The sequence below is a fragment of the Suricata suricatta genome, chromosome 12 (genome assembly GCF_006229205.1).
Source record: "Suricata suricatta isolate VVHF042 chromosome 12, meerkat_22Aug2017_6uvM2_HiC, whole genome shotgun sequence".
Taxonomy (NCBI): Eukaryota; Metazoa; Chordata; class Mammalia; order Carnivora; family Herpestidae; genus Suricata; species Suricata suricatta.
The window spans coordinates 53,273,766-53,288,566 of record NC_043711.1 but is presented as its reverse complement, the minus strand read 5'-3'; the positions used below and the strand labels follow the sequence as shown (position 1 = coordinate 53,288,566).

Genomic DNA, 14,801 nt, shown 5'->3' with positions numbered 1-14,801 from the left:
AATTGGGACATTCCTGGGCAAGATAAGTCACATGGTTACTTATAAACTATTAGGGAAAGTTACTCATTCATTCTGGCATGCATGTGTGAGACTAATTTCTAAACATATCAAGGACCTATAAGAAATGCAGCACCATGAACATACGTATAGTCAGAATGATGTACATCATGACAAATCACATTTTGGTGGTGTAGCAGAGGAAAACAGCCAGAGAGACAAAGAAGCCAACAGAAGGCATCACCCTCAAGGTCATTAGGCAGAAAAATCATGAAATCACAGAGTATTCTCTCAAAAGATTGTGCTGATTTAGGTCCAGCTCAGGAGTGGATATAATAAAACCAGGAGCACACAAAGTGGGGATGCTGGAAGTAATGCTGTGTGTTATTGAACCACAGTGAGAGAAAGCACATCGACAGAGGTAAAGGAACTCGGGAAGTGAGAGGGGACAGCTGGATCTGTTCCAAACAAGGAAGCTGAAGACATCAGCTCCATTTGGGAAGGTATGCGTCCACATGTATACCCCCAGGATTTAGAAGTGAGCGATAAGTAGCAATTGTTCACTAAGCATTTGCTCACTGACAGAAGAGGAGGAGCCTGATATGGAGACTGAGGTCTGGAGGAAGGCAAATCACACAGCCAGCGAGAGTCAGGGTCAGAACTAAAATCCAAACTTCTCAACTTCCTGCCTTACCTCCAGAGTCTGTGGGTGTCAACTGGACAATCGTTGAGCATTCCCACCTTATGCCGATCCTTCCACCACCTGCCTCCTTGCAAATACAGTCCTCCCTTGCCTACCCCATCACAGCTGGCATCACAGCCCTGCCATCTCCACTCCCAACTTATTTCTCTGAGTTTCTGGCTGCATGGCTGCTGCTATACTGTCTGGTCTACGGTCACCTGTTCTTTCCCATAAGCCTCTATTTCTGTTGTGTGTCTTCCTCAGTGGAATAGCAGGTCCTCTATGTTTTTCTCTTCTTCCTGCATGAATTGGCCCAGTTTGGGACATTCTGTTAGGTCTGGTATCCAAATACCTTCTTTCAGATACTCTTTCCCCCACTTGCTATGTGAGTAGGAACAACACACATCTCTCTGTTGAGTATAGGGGGTGAGTCTGGGATACTGAGAGGGGTGAAAGATGTTAAGTTTGACAGGGATGTTGTCCTGTGTGACAGGAACCATATCACCAGGAACGGAGGGCATGTAAAAACAATCAAATGATGAGACTGCACCATGGAGTGGCTGGGTTGAGATGGGTCAACTTTCACAGGAAAGGATCTGTGTCAATAGCTTCTGCCAACAGCCAGGACAGTCATGTATCTTTCCTACCAGAAAACTAAGTCAAACCATCTCATCAAACTACGCTGGGAATCCTCTATCCCCTTCCCCAACCCCACCCTCCAAAATGAGGTAAGAGCTCTTGCTGGGATCCTCTATTACCTGTTTTCTTCTTGACTTCTCTTCCAGTTGAGAGGGAAAAGCTTAGACAGCCAGTAGAGGACTCGTAGACAGGCTGGTAAGGTGAGTTCATTCCAATGGTTGGAGTGTTCATGGAGGAATCTGGAGCGGAAGATGGGGGAACTTTTTTTTCAATGTTTATATTTTAACCAAAAATTTAATATTAGATTTTTTTTGTTCTTGCAGTATGGTAGAGTAGATATTCTAAAGTGCCCTGGTTGTTACAAAACAACCAGAACTTGGAAGAAAAAGACTTTTTAATGTATGAGCAGGCTCAGAGTAATTAAGGGGAATCTTTCAGATTCCTTTCCAACAGTACCCTCACCCCACTACAATATCCCTCAAGGGAGAAATGACACCAGCACAAGGAGCCGGGAGCAGCAAGCACAAAAGGTGATGGTATTACTGTGAGGGCAAATGCAGGTTTAAGTGCGGTGCTAGGTGGAGGAAATAAACACTGGGCCAGCTGTTCCAGATCCAGGGCACTGCAATCAGATGCTTCTTCAACAACAAATCAGTCTCCTGCAGAATCACAGTTTCATGTAGAATCATTTGCTATCTGAGCACTTGAGAATTAAAATTGTGTGCCCCCATCACTAGAAAATCTTGATCATACTTACATAAATCTCATGAAACCACTGGCTCACTCTTACCCCAAATATGGTCATTTCACTGTAGGCATGAAATTGTTAGGAAATGTTAAGCAATTTATCACGGTTCATTCAAATTCATAAAGAAAATGGCAGACCTGACCTAAACAGATAAAGACTATAACCAGAGACTGCACACAAGAAAATAATAACCTTCACTAGTGACACAAAAGTTAAAATCAGGACAACTTTCAGTACCTTCTAAATTAGCATAAATGAACTGAAAACCGCCAATATTGGTAAAGATGGAATAAAAGCAGTCAACCATGCTGGAATAGACAAAATCCATCTAGAAAAAAGTCTTGAGCAACAGCTATATGCATATTGAAACTTTCTGCCCCAATAATCCCTCTTAATCAATCTTAACCAATAGAAACTGAAGTTGCATATTGCAATGCTTATTATACTAATAGTAGGAAACCTGAAAACCTAAGAATTTGGCTAATAATAGAACATGAACATTAAAAGTCTACGACCAATTAAAATGACAATTATTAAAGCATATAGCCATGTTAGCAAACGTTTGTGTCTTAGTTAAGGAAACTGAGAAACAGGAAAATTGTAGTATTGTTTATATATATATATATATATATATATATATATATAGAGAGAGAGAGAGAGAGAGAGAGAGAGAGAGGGAGGGAGAGAGAGGGAGGGAGAGAAAGAGAGAGTCAGGGAGAGACAGATGGAAGGACAAAAAGGAGATTGCAAAAATAAAAAAAATAGGTATTATGTAAAGATGGCAAGATTATTTGTTTTCCTTTTTTGTGGATGTTTTACTTAGTAATGTTGCCAACAACTGAAAATCAAGGAGCAGTCCAGTTTTTTTTCATGACAAGGCAGGACTAGCATGTACTGGAAAGGAGAAAAGGCAGGAAGCAGCTTTATCACTAAGAAAATGCTACCTTAAGCAAGGGGTATATTCTGGCAGTAGCTTTAAGGGAAGACTATTCCAGACCTAGTGATAGCTTTGGTCTACCTCAGCCAGTAAGATGGTCCAGAAAAGTAAAATCATGCAAAATAAGTCAATGGCATTTGCAGCTTCTTTTTAGTGCCCAGTAAGATCTAATTCAAGACCTTGTAGGATTAATGCTTTTCCAAAAGGAACAGATCAGTCCTTCATTTATACTTTGTTGGTTAGGTTTTTCTTTCTTCTTCTTCTTTTTTTTTTTTAAACTCTAGGCTTGTTTAAAGAGGAGCATCTGGAACAGACACTTCCACAAGTGAGAGATCTCTTAGAGAGTGTCACTCTTGCTAACGCAGCAGGATACGGAAATCATCCGGAGTTCAGCTCTGGTCTCTGCAAATTCTCCTCCACCAGATTAACCACAACCCAGAGGGATTCAGGAAGTCACTGTATAGTGGGCAAAGTCTGTGACCCTGCAAGAATGCTCACATGCCTTATGGGGTGGAATGCTGATGGTGACAACCGTTTCTGCTTCAAGGTAAGCGAACACTGCATTCAGGAAGGAGAGCACCGTGGGCAGGTCTGAGGGAGGGCGACTGGGCCAGGGATGACTTTCAGACCCATGAAACAGACCAGCCGGCGGCGTCCCCCACAAATGAGACAGATCTCTAAACTCCACATGGGATCCAAGTTGCAGGACTCCAAGTATACTGGCAACACTCTGTGTGAACAGTTGCAGCACAGTTAGAGGGCCAGCGTTATCATGGTATAGCTGATCCTGAACAGCGTGGGTACAGAGTAAATTCCCTTAAAACAAATACGTCCAGGTCACGGTAAACAGTGTGGGGTGGGGTGGGGATGGGGGAGTCCAACTGGAATTTTATTTTAGAAAAGGAAAACAAAATACCTAAAACATAAATAATCCAATTAAAAAATGGGCAGAAGACATGAACAGACATTTCTCCAAAATCAACCAGATGGTCAAGAGACACATGAAAAACTGCTCAACATCAGTCATCATCAGGGAAATGCAAATCAAAACCACACTGAGATACCACCTCACACCTGTCAGAATGGCTGAAATCAAAACCACAAACAACAAGCGTTGGTGAGAGTGTGGAGAAAAAGGAACCCTCATGCACTGTTGGTGGGAATGCCAACTGGTGCAGCCACTGTGGAAAACAGAATGTAGGCTCCTCGGTAGAAGTATTATATGATCCAGTAATCACACTACTGGGTATTTACCCAAAGAATATGAAAACACTAATAAACTCTGATGTTTACTGCAATATTTCTTAGAATAACCAAATTATGGAAGCAGCCCAAGTGTCCATCAATAGATGGAGAAAAAAGGATGTGAGATATATATGTGTGTGTGTGTGTGTGTGTGTGTGTGTATACATATATATGTATATGTATCATAGAATATTATTCAGCCATAAAAAAGAATGAAATCTTTCATTTACAATGATGTGGATGGAGCTAGGAGTATTATGCTATGTGAAATAAGTCAGAGAGAGACAAATATCAAATGATTTCTCTCATATGTGTGATTGCAGAACTAAAACAAATAAGCATACAGAAAAAAGAGAGACCAAGAAACAGACTCTTAAATACAGAGAACACACCAGTAGTTACCAGAGGGGAGGTAGGCGGCGGTGGGGGGGGGGAAGGCGGTGAAATAAGTGACGGGGATTAAGCGGACACTCACCATGAAGAGCACTGAGCAATGCATAGAATCGTTGACTCACTATATTGTACACCTGAATCTAATACAACACTGTGTGTTGACTACACTGGAACTAAAATTTTAAACTACATAAATCTTAAGAAAAAAAATAAAGCATACTTGGATTGAGGCTCAAAAAAACCCCCCAAAATTTATCAAAGTAACTTTTTTACCTTGTATTTAACAAAAATTTGATTTTGTAAGCACACGCTAATTCTTATAAGCAATAAAAAATGACTGTGTCACTTTTTTTGAGGTGGGGTGATTTTCTTTTTTCCCGAATGGCTGTATGATAGCAATAAAACATGAATACCTTCCTGTTTGTCTTTGCATAAATACCGAAGGGTTTTGTCAGTTTTTATTTTTAACTGACAAATCATCCTTTCTCTGAGGAGTCACCACCCTAGATGATTTTCCTGTCTCCAGTGGTTGATTAGTTTTGCCCCATTGTACCACCATCAGTGGCTTTGCCTGGGGACTGAGCGGCTTCCCAACGTCACTTCCACTGACACCATGAAATCCCACATTTTCCCCGCAAGGCTGGCAATTTTATTATTTAATCTATTTGTATGGTACACGTATGTTATCGGATGTTTAAGCTCCGACCTCCAAGCAAGCTTTTGTCTAGTGGACCGGGAGAGACGCTAAGTAGGGATGGATTTTACAGGTGAGGATCAATGGTTAGGAGACTGAAATGGTTTATGCTTCCCAACAAAATGTCCTAATGGGCAGGATGATTTTCAGTCATCCAAAATGCACCCAGGTGACCTCTGAACAACACAGGTTCAAGCTGTGCAGGTCCACTGATGTGTGAATCTCTTCCAGTAACTACAGAACAATACTGTGAATGTATTTTCTCTTCCCTAGGATTTTCTTAACAAATTTTCTTTTTGCTTGCTTATTTTATTGTAAGAATACAGCATATAATACATATAACACACAAAGTATGTGTTAACTGTTTATGTTAACAGTAAGACTTTTGATCAACAGTAAACTATTAGTAGTTAAGTTCTGAGGGAGTCAAAAGTTACATGTGGATTTTTTATGGCTTGCGGGTCAGCACGAAGGTCAGTTGTACTTCTATACCCACCATACTTAAGAGATACGTTAGGTACAACGGATTCACTGTGTCTTCCCGATCCTCCACCCCTCCAGCCTCTCCGGAGCTCACTTCCTCTGGCTTCACGTCAGCATTCCTTTTCATGCTTGTATACTATACCAACACAATCCTGCTTGTGTTCTTTTAAGTTTTATTTAAATAGTATCACACTAAATGTATCCTTCTCAAACATGCTTTCTTTGATTTGCTTAACTTGTTTTTTTTTGAGATTTATCTGTATTGATATGTGTTTTAATGCTTCTTTCATTTTGTATTATTTTATTATTTTTCTTGTTTTAATTGCAGTTGACATACAATATTACATTACTTTCAGGTATGCAATAGAGTGATTCGATATTCATGCACATTACAAAGTGCTTATTACAGTAAGTGTGGTCACCATCTGTCACCTCTGTCACATCTGACACATGTCACTATAGTGTTATTAACTATATTCCCTATGCCATACAAGTGCTTGATTTTTACTTCTCACTATGGTCCATTGTCTAAATAAACTATAACTTGCTTTTCTCCTGTTGATGGACATATATGTTGCTTTCAGTTTTATTTTCCTTTGCCATTCTTAACGGTTCTGCAATAAACATTCTGGTACAGTAGCTCACACACGTGTGCTAAGTGGGACTGTCAAGTGTGATGGAAATCCACACCAGCCATGACCAGATGAGCACAAAAATTAAGAGTAAACATTTAGAAAACTCTGTGGCAATGTGACATTGTTGTGATATCACATTTTTGAAAAGGTCAATCCACGAGAGAGAGAGATTGGCAGTTTTACAAAGTAGTCCTTTACCACAGATAGTTTGAAAAGCACGGCCCTAGGGAATGACCCAGGAGGGGTCAGATACTCGAGTATCTCCCTCCTTGCAGATACCCCAAATGCTCTCCACAGGAACTGCACCAATTTCTATGCTCTCCTGCAGCATTTGAGAATCTCAGTTGCTCCAGAATATCCCTCTTGGAGACTCCACTTCAACTCTTGGAGGTGTCAAATGTTTAAACTGGGGATTTGACCTTTCTATTGCATTCGTACTGGCACTATTCCAACTTCCACCGAAGGGTGGAAGCCCGGTACCCACCTTTCCCTATCGGTCCAACACCATAGCTACTTTTCCCAATGGTGCAGGCAGTTGAAAGCTGTCTCCTTGGCATTGAGGTGGAGGAGCAGGCTGGCCTCCATGAAGCGCCTTGTGATGTCCAGAGGATTGGAACCTAATAAAGGAGTCATCGAAGCAACTCAGTTTCCTCCCAGCACAGGACTAATGCTCCAGGAAAGGATCTCTGTAAGTGGCCCAGGAAATAAGATCTACTCCTAGGGTAAGCAAGGATGAGGATCTTTTAATGGAAGGGTCTCCTTAATGGAAAGGTCTCAATCTCCCAAGACCTGTCAGGTGGCATTTTGCTCTCTACCCCCTTACTCTTTTCTCTTCCTACCCACAGGCCAGGGTTCTTGTGCCATTAGTACTAAAAATAACATTTAGAAGGTTCTAGAAGCATCTAGAAGGCTAAATTACAGATATGGCTCTATCTTCCTTCCTTGATCTTGGGGTTACACCCTTACCAGGGATGGTCTTCCTAAACACCATCAGCCCTCTCAGTTTACCCCCTCCTCCTGGGTACTGCCTCTCTCTACCTCTGGTTCATTTCCACAACCTCCACCCTGCAGTGCCTCTGGCCTCACAGTTATCCACAGACTACCTTCCAGTCTGAGCTCCATAACACTAGGGGAATGGGAGGAAGAATTGGAGAAGAGATTGGAGTCAGAGGCTGACTGTTGAGGGGATTGTGGGACAGGGTTCGATTCCTACAGCCGACCTATGGCGGCCACCTATCCCCAGCATATCCTGAGTTCTGGCATATGATGAGCAGTTTGGAGACGTGGGCCAGCAGCCTGGGGGCCGAGGCTGGGTACTGCTGATACAGCTCTCCGTTGCTCCTGAGGTCATTCATGCTGCTGGAGTGCGCATACCACTTGGTAATACTGTCCATCCTAGACCAGACGGACCTTCGGCTATAAAAGTCAGAGCCCCCTGAGAGGTGAATGAGAGTGAAAAGTTCTTACCTAAGGTGAAGCCTTGGAGACAAACAAAATGGAAGTGCTGAAATGGCCTTTATAGGTCATTGAGCCAGTGGGTCCTGTCCACGGAGAGTAAGGAAATAACTGGTCCCTTCTCACACAGTGGGGCAAAGCGATGCCCCTCTTCCCTTTCCTTCCCAGAGACAGCAACGGATAAACCCACATGAGTGAGTTGCTTTGGGAAGGGCCTTGGGGATGACCAGATTCCAGAAATGGTTCCAGGGACAGTCATGGAAACCAAGTACCTCTTGGGAGGGACCCTGCGGGGCTGGAGGAGTGGAAAGGATGGGGAAGGGAGAAAGGTTCCACTGTACCTTTTACAGTTAGAGGCTTGAGAGTGGAAGATCTGCTTGTAATCTATAAATAAAAACCTGCAGACACAAACAAAAAGATGTTTCATTGACTCTCTGGAGGAAGTGATGTGGAAGCTCCCGGTTGCGTGGCAAGGCAAGGGTAGGCGGGCAATTACTCAACACGTACATCCAAGGGCAGGCAGTGAATACACTTCCTCAATTCAGTGACTAATATTGGCCACATTTCATCAAATCAAGGTTTGATGTAAATGATTGTAAGATGCAGCATCTTACAAGAAAGAAAAAAATGATGTAAGATGCCACTAACTATAAGACATATCACAATTTAAGAGATGTTAAAATGAGAAAAATGCCTACCTCAAAGTCAGTGAACTACGATAAAGATTTTCCCACTTTAACAGAACTTTTTGAGGGCTCTGCGTGCTCATCAAGTAAACACATGTGGGGTAGCAGATGTGGACACCATTAGGCGCTGTGGTGGTGTTTACCCTGACTTACTTCTAAACTGTGTTTTATTCTTATTTTCTCAATATATGTCAAAAATAGATCCCTGGTTGAGGTGCCTGGCTCAGTCAGAAGAACATGTGACGTTTGATCTCGGAGTCGTGAGTTCAAACCCACCGGGTATAGAGATTACAAAAAAAAAAAAAAATCAACTTAAAGAATCGATTGCAGGGGTGCCTGGGTGACTCAATCGGTTAACCGGCCGACTTCAGCTCAGGTCATGATCTCACAGTTCGTGGGTCCGAGCCCTGCATCAGGCTCTGTGCTGACAGCTCAGAGCTTGGAGCCTGCTTCTGATTCTGTGTCTCCCTCTCTCTCAGAACCTCACCTGCTCATGCTCTGGGTGTGTCTCTCTCTCAAAAATAAACAAACATTAAAAAAATTGATTGCAGAGAGGAAATGTGAAGAATAATTTGATAAACACAAAAATGGCTAGGAAAATCCACAACTAGACTTCGAGGGTTTTGTAATCAAATCTGAAAGTTTCACTTATCTAATCAAAATGAACCCCGTAAGAACATTCTTCAATAGTGTATCAGTCTAAAATACACTGACAAAAATGTAAAGTCACGTCTTAATCTTGCACTACACAAAAATGATGATTTATGTCTTTTTAATTCCGGAGGGGCTTTGTGAGAATAGAGCCTCTGCCAAAGATGCTCGAGAATCAAGAACACATCAGAAAAGCTGACCTACGGGAAGCTTAGAGCAGACAGGGGCGGGGTCCTCCTCCACCACCTTTGCCAGCATTTCCGGGCGGTACAGAGCAGCTGCCCCTGTGGTCTGACTTCAGTGCCCCCCAACCGGCACACAAGTACCATCGGCGGAGGAAGGACTGCTGACCGCTGGTTATCACAGCCTCCCAGCCAGCACTTCGACCTTCCTTCCTGACAACCACTGCCCACGAGGTCCGTGCTGCTCTTCTCCTGCCAGACAATCCTCATTCTCTCACTTTTTGGAGCATGCCCTCCGCAGTGACCCTGACGCCGCCTGTGGGGCATACCGCAGCATTTACCAGAGCAGGCTCAGGGTCACCATCTGGTGTGGCCTCCCCGGGATGAGAAGGTTGTTCACTCTCCCATTTCACTGGTGAGGAATCAGAGGCTTAGGGAGACAGAGCTCCTGATCAGGCAGGAGTTGCCTTTTTGCAAACCCTTGGCACAGCAGCCGTCCAAGCACACTGTGATTTCCCTGCGGCCTTCGAGCTGCCTCTCCCATCTATCGCGACAAAATGCCCGAGGAACAAGGGCTCCATAGAGCAAACCCTTCTGACATCCTGGTTGACAGAGACGTGGCTTCCTATGTCTATTGGCTGACCCCCTGGCATCTCTATTGCTCAGCTTTGGAGACTCAGAAAAATAGTTCATTTCTTAAGTGAGAAGTCTGCAGAACAAAGAGACCACTCAGAATCTCGATCATCTGGGCAACCAGCCAGATGGATCTGACCCTGACCAAGCAGGGCAGAATTTTTTTCTTTTTTTTAAAGCTAGGACTCAAATGAAGAGAAGACAGAGTCTTTGAAATGTTAACTGGTTTGGGGAACTTCTTCCACCCCTCCTACTGGCTCATTTCGAGGTTAATTTTGAAGATAAGTCTTAAAGATAAAAGCTGATTTTTAAAGAGAGTTTATTGAGATATAATTCAATGCCATATAATTCACCCTTTAAAAAATATTTCACCCTTTAAAAGTGTACAGTGGTTTTTTAGTATATTCAAAGTTGTGCAATGCACACCACTATCTAATTTTAGAACATTTTTATCACTCCCAAGAGCAATTCATTAGCAGTCAATCCCCCTTTCCCCTCACTCCTAGGCAACCACTAATCTAGTTTCTGTCTATAGATTTGTCTGTTCGGGGCATTCCACATAAATGGAATCACACACTATGTTGTCTTCTGTGACTGGCTTCTTTCACTCAGCATGTTTTCAAGGTTCATCCGTGTTGTGGTGTGTCAGCACGTCATTCATTTTTATGGCATAATAATACCCCATTATATGGATAGACCACAATTTGTCAATCCACTCATTATTTGATGGACATCTTGATTGCTTCTACTTTGGGCTATTACGAATAGTAATACTATGAACACCTGTGTACAAATTTTTGCGTGGATGGATGTCTTCATTCTCCTGGGTGTACACTTAGGAGTGGAACTGCTGGTCACAGGGCGACTCGGTGTTTAACATTTTCGACTGTTAGACTGGTTTCCAAAGTGGCTGCGCCACTACGGTCCCACCGGCAATGTAGGAGGGTTGTGACTAATCCATGTCCTTGTGAACACCTGTTATGTCTTTTTGATTCTCGAGCCATTCTAGAGGATGCAGAGTGGCATTTCATTGTGATTCTGACAAGCATTTCCCTAACGACTAATGATGGTGAGCATCTTTTCGTGTGTTTATTGACCAGTTTGTATGTTCTTTAGAGAAGAGCCTATACGGACCCTAAAAGCTGTTTTATTAAAAAAGAAATGTCATCTAAAATTTAGTATTACCATATGCTTATTATAGTTATGTTATATATGTTATAATCAACACAAATATTTACTATATTTATAATTTCTACTTACCTGTATTTATTGCCATATGTTTCTCTCTTCAAAATTCAGCTAGAGGTACCCACGTGACTAAACTCTGGCCTCTGAAATGAAAGTGGAGCTGCAGGGTACGACCCTGAGACATTGTTAAAGGAAGCGACCTTCAGGGACAGAACACCTGCTCTTTCCTCACAGCCCTTCTCCTTCCTCCTCTCTGTAGCTCAAGCAACCATGAGGTTGGAAAGGGAAGCCATGCACTGAAGGGGGCTGAGCAGAGCAACGGACCCTGGGGTCCTCATGACACAACGGCACCCCCACACCAACACTCGGCCAGCGACCTCTAACCCACTTTCATGGGACAGAACGTGCCAGTTTATTCACATCTCTATCCTTGCAGTCCAGTGTGGTTCCTGACTGACAACCAGCCATGTTGGAACATCATGCCACCCTCCTTTCTCTGTAAACAGTTAAACCCAAAGAAAAAGGTCTAATGGAAGCAGTACTGAAGATGGTTATGAAAGATGAGCAGAGGCTGCCATGAAGATGGGAAGGAGAAGGCATTCTAGGCAAAAGGAACAGTAAGTACAAGGGAACAGAAGCACTGAAAGCATAGCATGGTGGGCTCAGAGCACTGCAAAACCTATCAGCATGATTGGGGTCTATGGGAGAACAGTAGTCGAAGTTGGAAAAGTGGTCTCGAATCAGATCGCGAAAGGCCTTGCATGTCATGCCAAAGAATTTGCATGTATAATGCAATCAAATATCCAAGTGTATTGTCTTTAATCACTAGTTGCGTCCCATGTGGTAAAAATCATCTCTCTAACTGGAGGGCAGGGGCCACATCTTCTCTTTTATAGTGTCTGTATTACAGTGCTGCTACAAGCCAGAAACTGAAAACTATTTGTGGCATCAAAGTCCCATGAGTAGCCTGAGAGACCCATGCAGATGGCCATAAGCAAAGTTTCAAGAAACACCTCCCACAAAGAAATGAAAGGATCATGTAGGAAGTTTATAAAGCATACAGAAGATGACCACAGGTCTAGTGCCTTCTTCATTCCATTTGCTGCCTGGCTGCTCTGTCCCAGTGAACAGACCCCAGGGGAGAAGCATGCATACAAAGCTACAATGGCAAGTCAGAGTGCCCTCTGCAAGGCAGAAGGGAAGCCCAGAGAAGGTAGTATCACTAGGTAGTGAAGAGATGAGGCTAAGTGACCTTGAGCCCAGTACTTGGATCTGTATGATATCCTCAAGGGCATTAGTCCCCACCTCCCAGGACCGTGAGGATTAAGTGCGGTGATGCACGTACAGGGTTGGCGCAACTCCTAGCTCAGAGTTAAGTGCTCAATGAATGCTAAATAGCAAATGGAAATTATTTGGAGTGGTCACAAAAAGTTGCACAACAGAAATGACAGAAACTGCTCCGGAGACAAGCTGACTAGGGACCAGGAGGGGAGGAGCATTCCAGCTGATGGGAACGGCACTTGCTCGGGACAAACTGCCTGGCAAGTTTGCGGAACTGGAAATAAGTAGAGCAGGTGATGGGTTAGTGGGGGGTGGGGGGAGAGGGGCCGTGCTTGGGAGTGGCAGAAAGGGGCCAGCTGTAAAACGATGAACCTGGACTTCATCTTGCAGGTGATGGGAAACCAGGGGAGGACTGCCAGCAGAGGCGGCGTCTGTATTTTAGGTGCTCCTCCCAGGGGCTGGCAGTGTGGGAAGGAGTTTAGAAGCCCAGCTGCTGTAGAGATTAGCCAAGGACAGGAGCTGAACCCACAGCACCCTGATTTCTGTCTACAGGACCAAGGGATTTCCAGTTCTTGGTGGCCCCGGAAGGGAACTGAAGCAGCACAGACACAGCAAGCTGCCAGGGGAGCAGTGGGAAAGTTCTCAACAGGCTTTGGGAAAGGAAGTGCATGTAATCAGAAGGAAGCTGGGCGGGTTGGGGTGGGGCATCAGGTATAGGTTTACAAGTAAAAAGGGCATCCTTCCTTCCCATTACTGGCACTGACCCAAGAATGTATTTTTTAGAAATTTATACAGCTGTATACTTAAAAACAAAATTAAACTTGGCTCTCTCAGGTCCTGGCTTTCTTTGCTGTTTTCTCTAGTTTCTGGCTCCCTATGGTTTTAATAGAAATGCTCTGATAGAGAAAGAGAGCAGCGCAGATGTAACTGCATGCCTGTAATCATTGAGCAAGTGCAGCTGGAGCCTAGGACAGCCATGAGCCCTCAGCGCACAAGAGGCGGAGACGGGACTAGGAACATGAACAGGCACTGTCCTCTCTGCTGCTCAATACAGAAAACATGTTCTGGATGGATGCTTGAGTTCTCTAAGCAGATGAGAGGAAGAAAGGGCTGAGCTGGAGAGAGAGAAGTGATCTGAGAGGAAGCAGAGTGGGGGCCAGCGCATATGATCAAGCTTAGCCCCCTGCCACCAAGGAAGGTTTACACAGGGGACGGAAGGAAATGTTATGGCCACTGCTCATCCTGGAGCGGGATTCACTTGCAAACCACCTGCATCCTCCACCAGGGAGATTTATTATGACATCAAGGGCTCTTATTAAGACGGTCTCCTGGCAAGACCCATCAAGGAACATAAGAATGATCAACCCTTTGACCAGTGATCACACGTCTGAAAGTAATGCCCAAGGGGATGGTTTAAGAGGAAGAGAGAAGATACTCGAATAAAGACCAATGCTGGTTGAGCCAAACAAAGAAGATGCTTGTAGCTACTTCATTCCTAATAGTGAAATAACGCAGCCAGCCAACAACTGAGGAAATGTTTAACAATGATGCAGATTAATCTGATGAACTAGCAGGTAGTAATTAAAAATATCTGAGCTCAGTTTTTAAAATGTTAAATAGTTTTTTAAATGGTATGTTTACATTGGTTACGAATACCTTAAAACTTACACAAGTCATAATTGGAAGCAGAGATATAAAGCCTTTTCTAAGGTAAAGATTTCTGTAAATTATGAAAAAATGCTCAATGTCAGAGAACTGTAAATCAAAATCATAATGGAATATCGCTTCACACCTGTTAGAATGAATGACTATTATAAAAAAGATAAGAAATAACAAGTGTTGGGGAGAATTTGAAGAAACTGGAACCTTTGTACCTGGTGGGAATGCAAAGTGGTGCAACCACTCTGGAAAACAATATGGAGGCTCCTTAAAAAATAAAAAATAGAACTACCATATGATCCAGGAATTCCATTTCTGGGTGGAAGAAAATGTTTTCCAAAGAAAACAAAAACACATAGAGGCGTCTGGGGGGCTCAGTCAGTTGAGCGTCCGTCTTCGGCTCAGGTCATGATCTCATGGTTCGTGGGTTCGAGCCCCATGTAGGGCTCTGTGCTGACAGCTAGCTCAGAGCCTGGAGCCTGTCTTCAGATCCTGTGTCCCCCTCTCTCTCTGACCCTCCCCTGCTCATGCTGTCTCTCTCTCTCTCTCTCTCTCTCAAGAATAAATAAAACATTAAAAAAAAAAAGAAATGAAGAACCAATAAAAAAAAAAT

The 14,801-nt window shown here is 43.4% G+C and overlaps 1 protein-coding gene across 1 annotated transcript in view; it reads right to left on the bottom strand.

Annotated features, from left to right (window-relative positions):
- The window catches only part of C12H3orf20 (chromosome 12 C3orf20 homolog), a 90,001-nt gene extending 82,193 nt beyond the window's left edge, over positions 1–7,808 (bottom strand). Inside the window, 5 exon segments of the mRNA XM_029917899.1 lie at positions 1,438–1,557; positions 6,938–6,981; positions 6,983–7,094; positions 7,557–7,579; positions 7,687–7,808. Coding sequence (XP_029773759.1) covers positions 1,438–1,557; positions 6,938–6,981; positions 6,983–7,094; positions 7,557–7,579; positions 7,687–7,808 — 421 coding nt within the window.
- Positions 7,809–14,801: the final 6,993 nt, after the last annotated feature.